This window comes from Haliaeetus leucocephalus, unplaced genomic scaffold (assembly GCF_000737465.1).
Source record: "Haliaeetus leucocephalus isolate CR32 unplaced genomic scaffold, Haliaeetus_leucocephalus-4.0 Scaffold1, whole genome shotgun sequence".
Lineage (NCBI taxonomy): Eukaryota > Metazoa > Chordata > Aves > Accipitriformes > Accipitridae > Haliaeetus > Haliaeetus leucocephalus.
The window spans coordinates 9,024,868-9,043,557 of record NW_010972437.1 but is presented as its reverse complement, the minus strand read 5'-3'; the positions used below and the strand labels follow the sequence as shown (position 1 = coordinate 9,043,557).

Genomic DNA, 18,690 nt, shown 5'->3' with positions numbered 1-18,690 from the left:
AATTTAATTTTTAAATGGTCAAGAAACTCTTAAGTGCAACATGAGAAATGTCCTCTAAATTTTAGCTTTCCTTTTAATAGGTCTGATACAGCAATAAACAATACTACTAATTCAATAACTGTCAGTGAATAAAATAACTGAAGAGATTTCAAAATGTTATTTTAGGTGTAACAACTTTGGAAAACATACATAAATCTTCAAATAAAAAATATTTTAGGTAATTTTTATAGTGTTTAATTCCATTTGAGGGAAAAAACAGTTCATTTTTAAAGTCCAGGTGAAGAGAGAAAGTATGCTTGAATAACAAAATTAATTAAATGGGAACTTTTAACACTATGCGAAGGACTCTAACAGAAGAATGGAAAAAATAACTTTAAAAATGGATGGTGTCATATTATGCAATCTGGATTTTTTCAGTTTCAAAAATTATGTTGTATGTTGTAATCTGCAAGAAAGAAAGAAGCACTGTTTCCAATGAGCTAGTGAACTGATGCACATAGTAAGACTGAAGAGGGATGCTTCTGCTCTTTAAAAAAACATAAGCTGCATGACAAAAGTTTATGATTTCACTGTATGACATGAAGTATTGAAGCTACATCCTTAAACAAATTATAAGCTTGTTTAAATAATTAATAATTACAAATCACATTTTAGCAGTTCATGTGTCTATTTACAGCACTGTTCTTTACTAGTCAAACAAGCCAACACAAACAACTGTAGCGAGCATACAACCCTCCTTCTTCTTCAGAAAGCACCATACTGGAGTGGGAGGAAAAGCCAAATGGAATAGGTGACCTACAGGTTATTATAAATGAGCATGCTGTTCTTCTTGGATACAGTTTTCACTTCTTACCTCATATGTATGATCTGGTTTAGGAACAGCAATTTTGGAGACTGTAAAGTGAGGACTTGCTGTGCGGGGTCGCGGGTATTCAACATGAATGGTTTTCTCAGTTTCTGCTGCTCTTTTTATCTACACAAAGCAATGAAAAAAGTTGTTGAGAATGTGATGCTGTTCTCCAAACTGAAACAGATTTCACTGGCACATAGTTTTTGGAATAGAATGCAATGTAAACTGAGTCTAACCTCTGTTGATATATGAACTTCCTTCTTTTCAGCAGCTGGGATATGTTTCTCAGGAGGAACAGTGACAGTTTTAACTTCTTTAGTGACAACATGACGTTCTGCTGGGGCCTCAGCAACATGGTCTGTTACAGTGTACTCTTTATAGCCATATTCCAAAGTTTTCTGCTTTACATAAGCTCCATCTGCTTGTTCTGGTTCCCAGGGTGATCGAACACGTGCCTGATCAACTGCAGCAACAACTGTAGCTACAGCTTCGGCCCTTTTTCCAGCTTCAGTCTACAGATAACATTGACAGAATTTATACCATTATTCATCATTATATTAAAGGCTTGCATATATGGCAAATACTTATAAATATAATGCTCAGTAAAGTATATTCCAGACAAAGAGAGTGTATGGATATGCAAAAGTAATAATGTAAACATCAAATGTGTTCCCCCATAAATACACCCCAGAGTCAGTAGATTAAAATATAGACATATTTTTTCTAAGATTTATCTACGCATATTCAGAACATATCTATCTATGCTTGTGTGCTTTATACATATGAATATTTGCATGCAAGCTCACTTTTAGTCACACTTATGGCTACTTGTCTAAGAGTATGGCAGGTACGTAAATGTGCACATAATTTTAAAGTCAGTATGCTCATCAGCTCCATATAACTATTAGATGCTACTAAAAATGTAGAGATTGTGTCTAGCATCTTATGTGAATTTATTTACAAAGGAATATACCCATAAAAATTTTTAGCACAGGCATATCTATTAATTCAGTGCTAATCTATTTTAAATGATTTTACAAAAGAAGGAAAACTGAGCTTTCTGAGAAACTGGAAATAATGCTTTTGTACCAGGACTTTTATTTGTTCCTAATAACTGATAAATACTGTCAACTTCTATGTTATCAGGGTCCACATTTCTGTCCAGTCAGCCAACAGTAGGTAATAGGATGATTACCACTACTGTTTATTATTAGTCATAACTGATCTGGATGTAGCAACAGACCATATGAAATGTATGCCTTGTAGATGGGAAAAAAACTAATAGACAATTTCATGCTGATTTTAAAATCATTATCACCTTAAATTAAAATAACTTCAGTGAGGCCAAAATGTGATTGTTTACAGAGATTTTGTTTTACTATTAAAGTAGTGTTTAGGTAACAGGGACCTCTTATTCAGTATCACTGCTGATTTCAAAATCATTGTTTATACGAACTTGAATTTGTCCCTAAATTTAAGTCATCTAACAAGTAACTGTAATCTCTTAGCAGTCTGACTCCTCTGAGAGAGTTTTATATGCTATGCTCTTTTAATAATATTTTATAAATGTGCCATACTGTTTCTAACAAAGTAGATAGACTGTAAATAATAGCTGTTGGCACCTTCACTACTGTTCCACATATGGGTGTACTACAATAGAAAAGCTTTTCTACTGTGGCAGTTCTACCAGAACAAAGCAGTGTCGACAAGTGTCTGATTGTCAGAAGTAATAAACTGCACAGAGGTGAATGGGTGTTAAAGTTTGTATTGTACAAAGAACAATACAATTCAAACCTTAATAGAGAGATGTTTCATCTGACAACCATAAAATTGCAAGGAATCATCTTGTAGAAAAAAAAGATCAGAGAGTCAGAAATTCAAACAAGTAAACATTACTTGAAAGTCATTGGTAGGGAATAGGCTTTCACAGACAAATCTGACTGTAGTTTTAAAAGTGGCATTTCCTAACAGGGTGAGACATAAACCTCTTTATCACTAGAAACTTAACCACACTGTCTCTGTTACTTGACAATCATCCCACTTAACAGTACTTTATCAGGACTTAATTTGAGAGCATTCTACTGTACCCAAGTAGCTCTTGAAAGGTGAGGTTTGCAGATAAAACAAATTGTAACAGTGCATTTCACATCTGCAACAGCTATATTCACCTGATCATAAGCTAGATGAATTTGTTCTTGCTTGGCTGTAATTTCTTCTCTAGTTCTGGACACTGCGACTGGTGCTTTGGTTTTATCAGTGCCAATTATTTTCGGAACTACAGTAGTTTTCTTAGCTTCCTTTTTAATCTAATTATTATAGCAGAAATAAAAGTTTCAGTTACATATGATCTTGAAAGATATTTGAACAATGAGAAAACATTTTGGAATGGGAACAGGAAAGGAGAATTAAGGGGTTAGATCCTTGTGCACTGCACACAGCTCTGTACTATATGTGTACTGATAAGTATTGTTACACCCTGACACCTATTTAAATAGAAGTAATGATTTTAAAAAAAAAGTTAAAAAGCATTTCAGGAGTCAGTCAGTCCATTCCAAAGGTCAGTCAGAAGAGAATTATGGGCATCCTATTAATGAAAACAGTTAGGAGAGAAAGAGGTGGAATAATAGAGTCTAATTAACAGTAGTTCTAAAAGTTTGTAAGTGGAATAAATTTTAGAAAAAATGAGCTGGAAATGTGTAGTTAGTATTTTTTGAGGGATACATAAGGTTTGTAAAGAAGAGAGGATAAAAAACCAAATATGGTTGTAATAGTGCTATTCACCTTTTCATGGGTTATGCTCACTTGTTCTTGTTTGGTAGCAATTCCTTCTTTACTTTTCGATACTATGACCGGTGCTTTAGGTTTATCAGTGGTAATTACTACCTTCGGTACAGAAGGTTTCATATCTTCCTTTCTTATCTAGTTTTTATGGTAAAGAAAAATAATAATAATCAATTATGCCTGTTGTCAAAATTACACATTTTGGGGGGAAAGTGGGATAAGGTTTCAGAATGTATATCAATGAGAGAAAAACATCACCTCAGAAATAGAATAATTCCTTTGTACAGGCCAAGTTACAGCCTATTTTATATGCTAGCTGAATGAAGTGCATTCAAAGTCATTAGCATATTGCAGTAATCTGTGTGTGAATTAGAGAAGAATATTCCCACTTCTTAGTTAATTGTGATATATCATCATTATGGTTTGTACAAGCTGTTTGCATAAAAATGAGTATTATTGACTTAATATTTACTCTTATCAGTAGATGGAACTATCTCATCAGTTACTCCAACAAACAATGGTTCCACAATATGGTCTAGGAGATGCATTCAGTCCTCACACAAATATGAACTTCATCAAATCAAACCCCATATGCAAATATCATCTCATGAGAGATAACCTTTACAATATTTCTTCAGAAATCTACCTTCAGACAAAAATCAAAGGTCATTAAGCATCAGATGAAATTCTGACTACCCTGGCAATAAAAGCCATAATGCTCAAAGGATCTGTAGGAAGGGCAGCTGCACTCTTCCTCTGTAGACAGAGCTGCTATGAAGTTAGTAGAACTAGACTTGCAATGCTGGGCCTGTATCTGAAATACCTTGCTTTATAAAGTCTTCATTTTGTAATCTTCTCTTCATAAAGAAGCAGAGCAAAAATACGTAGCACATTTAATGAAGAATGAGGTTTTATAAGCTTATTAGAGCATAACAATGAGTTAAACATCTCTAACATTTATTTACCTGTTCACGAGCAATGTGCACTTGCTCATGTCTAGTAGATATTTCTTCTCTAGCTCTAGATATTCTTTCTTGTTCTTTGGCTTTGTCTGTGGCAATTATTACTGTGGGTACTGGAGTTTTCTCTGGTTCTTTTCTTACCTGGATGTTTACAAATAAAGAAATTTAAATGGTATATTGTTTAAAAATATAAGGTATGTGATTTTCAATACATTTGGAAAAGAGGATACAAACGAAAGGGAGGAACAATGTCAAACTCTGGATTTCAAAATCATCTAGTCTGGAAACTGCCATAACAACATAAACAGACCTTTTGTAAAACATATAAACATCTAGCATAAAAATAATAAAACATTCCACAAATGCTTGCTTTGCTACTGAAAGCAGTAATAAAAGAAATTGGATCAGAGAAAAACTGTCCTGCATCATAATCAGTTTGAGAAAGCGTAGGATATTAAAAACAAGTTTTAGGTAACTCATTTTGCCAAGAAGTTCGGATGTAATCTGCACATAAATATGCAAATTTTTTTGCCCAGGTGGATTTCTGTTTCTCAGTACTTTAAAGATACACTTTCCTCCTTACGCATTTCAGGTAGAATACAAATATAACATTTCTCTATAAAAGCTGATCTTCCATTAAATCACATTTGTCTGATAAAACATATGCTAAAATAATCTGAATTCCAATCACTGATTAGTATTTTCAAAACTGATTTCAATGCAGAATGAGTTTTTCCTCCTTTTTCTGACCCACTGTGCTGCCAACAAACAAAGCAGGCTACAAATGGCAAGCTTAGAAACAAAATCAGAAAAAAGTTTGAAAATTTAATAGGTATTTCCTACATATCAATTCTTTAAATGATTGAGAATAATATCTAGTAAATCACCATACAATATATAAAAAAGCAAAATTTTTCTAAGTTAATGTTTTGCAAGTTTATCTATCACAGTTAGGTATTAATAATAGAAGTGAAATAAAGAAGGAAAGACACTCATCATCAAAGAGAGATAGGCAAATGATAGCAATGTAAACTAGAAGAGTGAACATATATAAAAGGAAAAAATAATATTAGGTGTGTCATTTGTCTTGTTCATAGGCTTGTCTTTTTGATGAGATATTAGATTTTTTGAACAAGGCAGGATATGACAATCATAGGTAACATCCGTATTCACCTTTTCATGAGAGATGTGTCTTTGTTCTTGTGAAGTAATGATTCCTTCTCTAGTTCTCGATATTACTGTTTGTTTTGTGGCTTTGTCACTGGTAAGTACTACCGTTGCCTCCTTTCTCATCTGATTTTTATAGCAACAAACAAAAAACCAAAGTCTTAAAATTCATTTTAACAAATTGATCATCAAAAGAAGAGGAGAAGAAAAAAGGAGAGGAATGCAAGTGAAGGAAAAATACTAAGGGAAAATTATTCTATTCCCAGTGGGGAAATTATAAATGAGATATTAGAGGGAAAACTTCATTAGTGTAAGAATAATGTTAGAGAATAAATGACAAGGGAGAATACAGGATCACTTTCATAGAAGGCATTCCTAAACTTAAAAACAGTTTAAGAATAATTATTTCAATCCTGCTATGATGGAAAGCAATGGAGTAAGTGATCCATGAGCATTCCTTTACAGTCCAGATGCTCTATACAAGTATGCATGCTTTTGCAGTGCACTGGGTAATATCTTGTTAATTCCTCACAGTGAATCATGCCTTGTTTGCATGTTGGATGAAGGGATAAAAGGGAAATCATAGAATGTCTGTGTTCTATTTCTACCTGCTCCCGAACAGGTTGAACGTGGACTGCAGTCATTGCTGTCCTTTTAGCAGTTTGCTCTACAACACCTGGAGCTGGTTCTCTCACCATGGCTTGATCCACAGCAGCAACAACCGTAGCAACAGCTGCTGTTTTTTCACTGTCCTTTCTCACCTATATTAGTCACATCAAAAGACATTTTTTCATGTTTTGCATATATTCACAAAAAGCACAAAACAAGTACAGAGACAGAATGTTGCAAAGAAGCATTTAAATATTTGCAGCAGAACTCTCTCAACAGCAGATACACACACATTTCAGCCTCTCAGATTCCATTTAGCAGATCTATTCAGCAGTGGTGAGTACACACGTAGAGCAAAACCAATGCTCTTTCTAAAAATAAGAGTTTACCTCTCTAGCACCAGCCACGTCACCAGCAGCAGCACCACTAATGGTAACTTGTTCTTGGACCCCATATCTCCCCTCCCATCTTTCTTCAGTTCTTATTTGGGTAGTGCTTGTAGATACTCTTGTTTCCTTCATCTGGGCTTCTGTGGATGCAGCATATCCTTCCTGCTTCCAAGGAGGAAGGACTTCGGCCCCAGCTGTTGTCACTACTTGTGTTTTACGGATTGGAGATGGAGATTTCACTGGTCTAATAGGTGAGGTGGAGAGTCTTCCAGCAGGAGAAACTGACCTAATGAAAAAATAAAGTATTAATATAATTAATGTAGTGTCATACAACGACAACTACATAAACAACTTCAGCCTGAGCTTGAATTCACTCTCCATTCAGGGTATCTTCAGTACTTTGTAGATTGATTTTTTAAAAGTTTTTGAGGTGTTCTACTTGTAAATCATACTTACGTGTTTTTAACATGCCTGATGTGTGTTTTTGTCACACTCTTAACTGTAACACGTCTTTGTGGTAGCTTAGTTAGATTTCCAAAAAGAAATAAGGGCAAATGACAAAGGGCGTTTCACTCAGGCACATATATTTAAAATATAAAAATACATTGTTAGTTTCCATTTGCTCTATCTTAATTCTTCTAATAGGAATAATATAAAAGGCTTACAGGCTGTGAGCATTACCTATTACATTTGTGGTCCAGTCTCTGTAGATAGACAAAATGATTAGTGTAACTGCTCTTTGTAAAAATATCACATTGCAGCCACCTAGCAATAACGTAACTGTATCTGCTCCTGCAGCATATCTTATTTCCATGTATCATCCATACATGTGTTCAGACTCCAGGACAGCTTCTGATCAGGGCCTATATTTTTTCCCATACTTACTTTTGGAAATCTCAGCCATAATAATTGGTAGCCACTTGGAAAGTGCTAGTTTCTAAATATTGATATTCCAGAAATTCAATCCCATTCCTAGCACTTAGTTTTAAAGCACTTTTCAAAATGCTTTAACGGGCTTTCTAACTTAGATTTTCTTTGAGAGGAATTTTTTTCAGCTGTATTTCCCAGATAACATTAACAAATTGCAGCAGTAGGGGGCAGCAGCATCATATTAATTTTTAGATTCATTTTCTAATGTGTTGTATGTATAAAAGTGGTTTGACTAACAGGGCAGTACAAACTTCTAGTTCTATATGCACTCTAGATGGCACTATTGAATTATTCTTTCATCTATGGAGTTATTGCTAGTTACTATCAATCCATTTCTTCCTGTCCTTGCAAGTTATTCTCAATGGGGCAAAATTCACCAGCATACCTAGCTCTGGCAATTTAAATGGGGCACTTTTGAGCACTCAGTTTGGAGACATTCCTTCCATGATGTTGGTGCTTCAGGGTGCTGAAACTGTAGGACTTCCAAAGCAATTTTCTCTTTACCTGCCTCTCAGCACAGAACTCCTGGGGTCTCCCAGACCACGAGCTCTGCTCTTCAAAGGACTCACTTTCTCTCTCAAGACCCTTTATGCAGCAGAGCGAAGCTTAATTTTTCCATAAGGACATTTACCTTGCCTACCTTCAAAACATTATTTCTGCATTCATTACTAGCACACACATAGAACACAAGTTCCCGTTTTTTTACATATCCTTCCATTCTGTTTGCCACCCATCAGAGGGTCTTTGCTCTTTTCTCTATCTAAAATCATCAGGGCCAACTGCTCTACTGTTTTCTTCTCTTTCATCATGAATGTGGAGCTTTGAGTGCTACCTTCAGCTGTATGTAGAACAATCAAATGGAATTTATTCTCGAAAGGATTTTCTTCCAAATGGGACAGAAAATTTACGTAAGAGACGTGTACTTCTATAGTGGTGGCAAATATAGCACATTATAGCTCACTGTCAGAATAGAATCAGTATTAAGTCAGTGCATTCTTCCATTTTATACTAGGCTTTTGTTCTACAGCATTACTGCTATGTGTGAAAGTGATTCAAAAAGCAATCTGGTTCGGAAGAATAATAAGTTTACCTGACTGGTGAGGGTGTTGGTGCTCTGACATGTCTTACAGGTGATGGTGATTGTCTAACAGGTGATGGTGATTGCTGTCGTGCCATTTGTGCTTTTGCAGCAATTATTGGTGGGGTTGGTGATTTTGATGTAGGTCTAGGAGGCATTCGTGGAGGTGCTTTGTGTGGGAGCTGTTGTGCTGTCGCACCTTCTATGACCATTTCAACACTTGTAAGTGATCTGGCATCAAAGTGGGCTTCAGTCTTCTACAATGAAATCAAGAAAACAAGTCAGAGATACTGTAGAAGTAATCATCCACATTCTAGCCTTACCTGCGTTGTTTTTGAAAAATATACCTTTTCAATTCTGGCTTGTCTTGTTTGTGAAATCTGAGCAGTCGAAACAATTGTCTTTGTCTTTTTAGCAGGAACGGCTTCTTCCTCGCCTTTTGGAAGAGAAAACATGGTCAGAAGAATTGCATATGGCAGCAAACAATAAGCAGTTGCAGAAATAAATGAATGGTCAGTTGCAATTATACACAAATATATATAAACAACAGAGAAAGAATTAAGCAACCATCTGTTTTTCTTGCAGTATCTATAGACAGATAATTGTGTAAACAGTTGAAATACTATTTCTGTATTACCATGTCATTACAAAAAAACCCAAAACAAAACACATTTATTGTAGATTCTTCAGAATCAGTCCTGGATCTCAAATGACTACACAGTCTGGAAGCCTGACTGAGGTGAAATCCAAGCAAGACTCCTCTGGGTAGAATGATTCACTGCTACAGTTCTCTAAGAACTGCCTTCATCCTTACCAGGCTCATTTACAAGACCATGTACAGTTATGCAGTCTAATATATCTATTCTATCAAAGCCAGCTTACAAATATAACTTTGAGACATCTACAAAACAAAATGAGAACAACTGAAAGTATCCAACACTTTTTTCTGTCTATTGTATCCTCAGTTTAAAGAAGACCCATTCTGAAGAAAAAGTCCTTTTAAATTCTCAGACAAAAATCTTTGGCAAATTTCACCAAAGACACTGCTTTTTCACAGCAAGTTAATAACTTGTGAGAAAGAAGTTGTAAGTGAACTTATTGATATAACTTTGATGAAGTGGTGCATATTGTACCATTACAACAATGAATGCTCTCTCATTTTCATGGCTTGCAACTTCAACACCATTACCTTGAATTAGCAATTCAGCTGTTGAAGTAGCACGTCCTACGTTATTTGTGGCATTTACTGAATAGGTACCGGAGTCTTCAGGATATGCTTCTGCAATTATTAGGCTGTAAAGGTCTCCTTCTTGTAAAATTTGAAAATCGGGGGAGCTTTGGATTTCTACTCCATCCCGATAGAACTTCACCACAGGTGTAGGGATTCCAGTCACTCTCACGTCAAGTCGAACTTGACTTCCCTGCCTTGCAGTCATGCTCTGTAGTCGTTGTGAGAAGTTTGGTGGTGCTGTTCCAGCTGCAGTTTTATTGAAGAAATAAATAGAAAAGCAGTAATGTCTGTTAAAAAGAACTGTAAGGGCTAGATATTTTCATTACTAGAAGTGCACAAGGTCTATTTCTTCTTCACATGCTACTGACAGATAATACTACCCCCTCAAACATTCAAAACATTAAGAGTTGACTTGCCAAAATGCAAACACCCTTAACTTTTTCCATGTGTTTAAAATGTATGATATTTCTGATTATACCCATGATTGCAAATATTTCTAGAATTAGAGATACATTGATTATAACCACAGGTAGTAAAAGCGCGGTCTCTTGTGTATGGCCCTTTATGTGAGTTGTTGTGTTAAATATCATTTATATCATTAAATATCATTAAGGGCTCCATCCTGCAGAACTTTATCCTTTCTTTTATGTGTAGTCTGAATGCAGCCAGTGTGACAGATCACATGAGAAGTACACAGGGCTAAGCCAGAAGTTTGTAATTGTGATTAAGAATTTATAAAATCAAGATAAACTTTATACACTTAAGGTGTAAAGGGCACTGTTAGAAATTACTGGTGAAAATATATGCTGAATTCTAGACTGCTTTAGGAAAAGGAATTTGGTTTGCTATTTCTTTGTCGATCATGTACTTCAAATCCACACTTTTTTCATTATCTGTGACACTTCTGCTATTGCTCTCTTTCTCACATTGCTAGCAGAGGGAGGTGCCTTTCTTTAGCTGCTTGATACCTGTGACAAGTAGCTCAGCAGTACTAGTTGCTTGCCCAGATCCATTGGTGGCTTGTACGGTGTATCTTCCACTGTTTGCTTCTGTCACGGTGGGGATCACCAGTTTAGCGCGGCCATCACTAAACGAGATCTGCACACCGGGCAGAGTTGCAGCAGAAAGAACCTGGCCATCCCGATACCAGCTCACCTCAGGAACTGGGAAACCTAAAGAAAAAGGAAGACCAAAAGGAGATTAAAATGCTATGAAATGCCAGATGTCCAAATTACCATAATACTCACTCATGTATACACAGTTATAGTGGAGTGTAACGGCATAGGCACAGATGTATGTTTATACATCCAGTAATAGAGTGGTAAAGGAATTTTTTTTAGAAAGGTCTTTAAAATACACAGAGCAGTAGGACAACTGCATAGGCTATGGCACTTAGGAAATCACTTCAATAATGAGTGGACTGTAGTGTTTGGCAATCCTGTTGAGGAATAAAAGCTCATCAAAATTATGAGGGGGATGAATTAGTGCGTGTGAGGTATTTATTTATTTATTTATTTGCTAGTATCTAAGTACTATGGCTTATTGCTAACAAAACTATCCAGTCCAATAGTTTGGAATTGTCTGCAGTTACACCAGACTTGGTTAGGACAGTTTTACATTTTACTTATAGTTGAAAAACTGATTTTTAGATATATGTAAAATAGAAACACACACAGAGAAAGAGAATGTGGCCAGTTTTAGAGAGGATTAGAAATCAAAAGGGTAAAAGTACATCTAAACATTGTTAATTTCACAGGTGGAAGTTAGCAAACAGCCCTGATGGGGCTGGTATAATTCAATTTTGTACTATTGGTAGAGGACAACTTGGGTTTTATCACCATAAACATAGAGTATCCAGCAGATCCCACTGACTTAATCCAGGGCTACATGTCTTCAACATTTGCGCAAATGAGTTTCAAAATCTTTTAAGCTAGGCAGCCAAAAATCATGTTGTCAATAGTGAATTTCTTGAAATGTTGCCGAAATGTTGCCAAAATATTTTATTTTCTTGGTGCAGCATCATACGATGATTAGCAAACATGGGGGTTTGTGTGATAGGCTGAACAAGGCCTACATTTTTAAAAATGGAGTCTATTTTGATATCTCAAACTGGTATGTTCAGGGGATGCAGAGTTAGATGCCATTTTGAAAATCTGAGCCCAAATTCATATTAAAAGAAACTCAACTTCACAAATTTACGAGCACTCTGCTAGTCCCATGCCACAGAGCTGGGGACTAAAACGTAAGATCTACCTCAGATTATAGATATTTTTGCGTGGACTCTGTGGAGTAGGGACTTACTTTTATATGTGTCAAATTACACTGTGATTTGAATATTAATTATTAGGACATTCTTTTTCATTTTAAAACTGTCCTTGAGGCTTTTTGAGCTTTATTGCCAAAAAGAAGAAAATTAACCTCAAGTGCCTCAACTTCACTGCTTAAGTAGTTGAATTCAATGAAATTGTCCTGACAATGATGTAAGTGACAGGAACTGCCAACCTGTGTACAACCTGTGTGCTGCTTTCAACAATATGCAGAGTGTAAAGGCTGTCTTGCATTGGGTAACACCTGAAAATACCAGTTCAAAGAAGGTTAAGCGGAGTACAGGCTAGTTCCTTATGAACAAATTCAATACTTGATCAGTACTGTGGAGACATGAGGCTGGACACAGTTCTAATGCCAGCAGCACTGCAGACTTTCTTGACAGTGACGTGCTGTCTCGTGTCCCCTCAGTCACTGCTCACCCAGTAGAGCTCCCCCTATGATGATGTCCTAGCTGCTCTGGCATTTACTGCTTTTAACCGTGGGGTCTGTGTGCTCTGCGCTTTCTGAGCGCAGGGAGAGGTACTGGGCATTTTTTTTCTGATACCAAGCCTTTGTAACGTGGCATTTAACTCACGGTCTGATACCACAATACAATTCATTTGTTCTAGTTTACAGACTGCAAAATTGCATCTTAGGTGGTTGCTAAGCGCTTCTTGGTACTCTTAGATTAACTGGGCTCTTCATGTTCAAATTGTAGCTCTGTATTAATACTTGACTTGTATGTAAAAGGGCAGTGTTATCAGAGATAAAGAGAAAGTCTGAATTTCAAATTCATGATAATTCATGACAGATAGGAAGGGCAGACAATGCAGCAGAATAAAGCTGTGTAGCCCATTATTTATGCAATTAGTTCAAGAAACAAAACTTTCATATTTTTTCTGCATTAGAAAAATGAAGTGCCAAGCCACTGTCAGATCTTTCCACCTTGGTGGATACTTCTGGGGCAGGAAAGATATTCCAGAATCTCACAATGTGAATAAAAGCTAACAGGACATTGCCTCAAATGATGTTTGGGACTAAAATACAAATATGGTATATGGTATTAGAAAAACTGCTGTATCTCCTCTTAGTAAGAAATCAAGTTTCCCTCCCATGATATCACACAAATGAAAATAGCCAAAATCACACATTGAGCCATAATATTAGCATCCTAAGTTCTGATAATATATTTATGTATTTGTAAGAATAATAAGTATAGTAATCATCAATGGAAAGAAACTTTTCACAGAAATTTTACAGTGTACAGACAACAAGAGAAGGTCAGGGCAATTAACTGAAGAGTAGAGGGCCAAATAACTGAATAAGGCATGAAAAAATGTCATGGATGTAGACTACAGGACATGTTCAAACACCTTGAGTGGGCCAGTATTATCCAAAGAGACCAAGGGATGAATGACAGCGGACCATAGATGTCAGAGATCTTTATAGTTGGGACAGATCATGTGTTTGCACCTGTCACAGAGCATCTGGGTAGTGTTTTACGGTATGTGGATCATCACATTGCTAATGCCTGTAAGACAATATAATTCCACCAGTAGGAACACATGCCATTTCTCATTAGTCACTGCTGAGGTCAGAGGCACTCTTGGAACAGGGTGTTGGTTATCTGGTCAAGTTATCTTGGGGGTTTGCATGCAGTTTTGCTCCAGACAGTGTTTTAATAGTGTGCAGACCAGCAAAACGAAGTACCCTTTAAACTTATGTGGCAACTTTAAATTGCATCAACAACTTAAATTATGTTAATCCAGCCTTGTACTACCATCAGGATCACCATACACATCTACTATCCAGCAAACTAGGGTTTCCTACCCTTTTCAGTGGCCACATGGACCTAGATTTTGTGCTTTTAACCCCCCTGCCAGAACTCTGGAATTCAGTAAAATCAAGGGCACAAAAGGTAGAAATACAGCTTAGCCAGAGTAAGGCTTAGCACTAGGTCAATGAAGAACTAGCATATGCCTTGCCTTTTGCACCTTGACTCCTCATTCTCTCTGATCATCATCCAAACAAGATTACTCTTTCTGCACCCATATGGAGTTCCCTTATTAACACAGGATGTATTTTTATGTATACACTTTTAATGCTATTTCCCCCCCAGTTTTGATGATTCTAGCATACATGAGAATTAGACACCAGTCTCATTGGCAGGATGATTGGCTATTGCCTGGGAAGCCTTGTAACTTTATGAGGTATGTTTTTGGATATCTGACAGCACCTCACAGTGCTGATCAGTACCATATGATGTGGATATGTAGTCACATTTCAGCACTGATCTTTACCCATTCAGATCAGAAAAACAAAACAAAACAAAACAAAAACAAAACCCCCAAAAAACCCAACAAACCAATCTTGCAAGAATGAATCAAAACCTTACCACTAATATGAGCCTCAAAGGTTGCGGCACTACCCTCCAGTGCCACAACACTTTGTAATGGCTGTGTAAATGTTGGTGCTTTTGTCGTCATCTTTACAGGCACTCTGAAAGCAACAAAAACATAATTAGATATCAATGGTGAAATTGTTATTATACATCCTTCTTGCTAGATTTTAGGAATATTTGCAGTTATTTTCATGACAATTTACTCTTCTCAGTTTTAAATCACATTAACCTGGTGAATTGTGAAGACTGTAGGTTTTGACAAATTTGTATAGCAAATTACTCTTAGGGCACACTTGGCTGAGTTGGATGTGAAACTGTTACATTTAGTGAAGCTGTGATTTGGCATTACAAGTACGCAGCAGGAGACAAAGCTCTGCTTTACCCATTGCATGACCTTGTGCAGGTCATCTAGCCTCTATTTGTCATTAACCTCCTTTACCAAAAGAGAAAATAATCTCCATGTAAAAATTCTTTGGAATGATTTGAAAATGTTTTGTTAGTGCAAAGTGCATTCTCCAGCAGGAAGACAACTAGGTCACTAAGCAGCAACTGAAAAAATTGTGAAGGTCTACAATCTATTTGGCTTTTAATAATTAAAAAAATGCCAAGAGGGTCTCTTTTAAAAGCAGTCTGTGTAGTGAATAATTTCATTTTACGGAGAAGCATGTTGGCATTAAAGACACAGATAAAATTCTGCTCTTTCTTAGAGAGTATCTCAGTGGAATTTTGAATATGGGAAGACAGCCACCTTCGAAATGTGAGCTAGGATATAAGGTAGCCACTGACGCTGATGGTTTGAACAACTGCAGATCCATGTGAAATCTGAAAGAAAAGTAGTTTGTTTTCTCTTCCTATGCTACAAGATCCTACTTTGAAATAGCACACTGCCACTAGAAAAGCTTCTGTATCGGGAGTATTTTATATTTGCATAAACATATTTATTTACTGATGTTGAATTATGCAGGTTTTTAAAATGTAGCTAGTATCTTCTTAATAGTGTCATACATCTATTGAAGCTACAATTTTTCTCACTAAAAAATTCCCCTGAGAGCGTATCATGTCTTACCAAACAAGGGTTAACCCCATAATCTTTTCAAGTCAATCTCAATCACGCATTTACTTTGCCTTTTGTGCCTGATTTTGTGACAGTCCCAGGCTTAACTTAAAAATTGAGAAAGTAAAGGTTTTTTAAGAGCCAAATTTATGCCGCATTTCAAAGGGGTGAAAATTCTTCATGACATGAGTTCCTTCACTGAAATCAGTGCCTGATGCCTACATACAATAAGTGCATAAGGGCAGAACTGAATATTGTATTGGGATTTTGAGCTGCTTTTTATTGCCTTTACAGGTTATCTGGATACTTGTTCCAGCTTGACAGAGGAACAGCCTGTTATCAAAGATTTTCAGCTTCGAGGGTGGGGGAGAAATGAGTTCAAACTAGAAAGAAATGACCAATGTTTCATCCAAACACAATACTAGTTCTCTGAAAGGAAGATGAAGACAAATATCTGCCTCATGTATTTCACCAAGATCTACTTCAGTTATGTTTTGAAGCTCAGCTAAAATACATGGAAATAATCTTACAATATAATTAAACATTATAAAAGCTTATATATATGTAATTTCCTGATTTGAGAATAGATTGGAAATTATTTAATTAAGTAGAATTGTCACTGAGTTCACACAAAGTTTATAGATTTCATTGTCTAGGCAAATTTTAGTGATGAAGATCTCATCTTATAAGGCTTTTTGTATAATTAGAATTGAAAGTATGCATCTGAAATGTCATGTTCCAGAAATAACCTTCCCAGCTATGAATGACAGCAGACAAGTGTTCCAGAGCTGCCATGTAATTGATACCTTAGCAGCTGATTCCCTTAAAAAGTCATCAGCGCTTAGCTGATACCATATGCATTTTATCAGAGCTATTCTTGGAGCTTCTCGGTTTATCTCTCAGTAGCATAACCTTGAACACTCCCAACAGAAAGGAGTTTTGAAGTTTCCATGCACTTCAAATCTTAATTTATATAGTCTTTAACAATGAATATACTGGAAAAACCTTTTGCTGAGTGTTATCAAAACTTACTCCCAGAAATTTAAGACATAATCTTGCCAGAGAATTTAAGTATTCCATGTCTATACTCTGAAACCTATACCCCTGTAAGAAATTAATAAATAATAGATCATATCAGGATAATTAATGACTGATAAAATACTTATTACACCAGCAGAAACATGTTACTAACCTGATCTCTCAAAGTGCCTGTAAGAGTGGGCTAAGCCCAACGAAATCTTCTTGAACGACGTCCTTATCCAGAGTAAGATTTTTTTAGACAATCCCAGCATGAGAATTGTAGAGCCTCTAATCATAAAAACAAAACTACACAGTCTTGACAGTGTAGTTTTGTTTTTTTGCAATCCCTACACCCGAGGCGAGGCGGGGAATGCACGACTGCTCAGAAGTGCTAACATAGTTGTTTTGCTTTATATACCCCAGCTCTGCTGACAGGTCTGCCTCATCATGTCAGTGCCAGTTCTGATTGGTTTCCTAAAAGAAAGTATCTTGTGAGAGGGGATCCACTCTGTGTAACCATACACCACATGTTGGTTTGATTGACAACACTAATTTTGGAAGCACAAAAGGGATTCACTGAGGAAACATCATCTGTTCCAAAGATTTTGATTTATAATTAGATTTCATTTATAATGTGCAGTTTAGAAGCCGTTGCAAATTTCCTAAGTCATAAGCACAAGATGAAGAAAGTAATAAAGAAACCTTTTAGCAGAGGATACAGACAAATCAGAAGTAGTCATGTCAGCGAGATTCAGCTTTACTTTCTTTCATGATAAAACATCCAAGAAGCTACCAAATGCATCTGTCAATCACCAAGTAAATAAGTAAGCTGAGCTCAGACATGTAGCTGCACACTGTTAGAATACACTGTTTAAATTATCTTTTTCTGTAACTTTGAATTCTAAGATTGTGTTTGGTAATATATAGATTTGGCACTCTGGGGTTTTTTGTTTCCTTCACAGTTTTTCTGTTGGATGTTCCAAGCAGTTAAGCTTAATAAACAATAGCATACAAAGTGTAGAAATATAAATTCTGTGAAATAACACAGACAACTACTTTAATTTCTAAAATAGCAGATTTTAAGTCTAATGGCTTTTTTCTAGACCTGTGGAGGCCTTGTGCAGACCACAGAATTAATCATCCATTGAATAGCATATTAGCTGGTGAACTTCCACTAGCCCAGCTTCGTCACTATGCAGCTAATTGTACCATTAGATTGGTTGCCTCCGAAACAGAGGTCAGAGTTAGAAGACTACTCTCATCTATAGCTGGAATGGGAGGTGTTTTGCCACACCACCACATCTGCCTGTTTCCATTTTTGCCTTCTTATTCAAAAAACCTTTTCCTTCCCTATGAAGTGGGATATATATAACACTTATCTAGCACACTCTTTAAGCACATAACTGGCTCATACTTATGTGCTTAAAGTCAAGCATATGCTTAGCTGTTTTGGTAAATGGAGGACTTCAGTCTGCTGTTACCAAGACCCACATTGAAAAGGATCTCCCAGAGGATACCTAGAGAAGTAAACGCAGCCTGGAATTTTGTACTATGAGCTGCACTTATGTGTGAAAACAACCTGAAAGAAATGTCCAGTAGGAGCTCCATAAAATGCCAAGGAGAGAGAATGCCACTTCTGTGATTCCTGCAAGGGGGTATTATACTATAGTTTGCAGATCTGACAGAAACAAGAAAAGACATATTGCTGTGATCTCATAACTTTATAAATTTGATCTTTATGGCTACTCTTGGCATGCAGCAGTAACAACAGCAACAGAAACTGGAGTAATACTCTCTACACTGGTACTATCTGGACTCCCACAGAGGTTGAAAGTCAGAGTACTGTGGCTCATGTTTAACTTACTGTTGCAAATAGATGTCAGAGAGCCTAATCTCTCTATATAACAATTA

General features: G+C 36.4%; 1 protein-coding gene across 1 annotated transcript in view; it reads right to left on the bottom strand.

Moving 5' to 3' along the window:
• TTN (titin) overlaps positions 1–17,163 on the bottom strand; it is a 242,040-nt gene extending 224,877 nt beyond the window's left edge. The window contains 14 exon segments of the mRNA XM_010569298.1: positions 854–973; positions 1,087–1,362; positions 3,019–3,156; positions 3,632–3,769; positions 4,597–4,734; positions 5,767–5,886; positions 6,369–6,521; positions 6,759–7,044; positions 8,779–9,023; positions 9,114–9,193; positions 9,950–10,243; positions 10,966–11,169; positions 14,700–14,803; positions 16,952–17,163. Of these exon segments, the coding sequence (XP_010567600.1) occupies positions 854–973; positions 1,087–1,362; positions 3,019–3,156; positions 3,632–3,769; positions 4,597–4,734; positions 5,767–5,886; positions 6,369–6,521; positions 6,759–7,044; positions 8,779–9,023; positions 9,114–9,193; positions 9,950–10,243; positions 10,966–11,169; positions 14,700–14,790 (2,283 nt within the window). The 5' untranslated portion in view covers positions 14,791–14,803; positions 16,952–17,163.
• Positions 17,164–18,690: the final 1,527 nt, after the last annotated feature.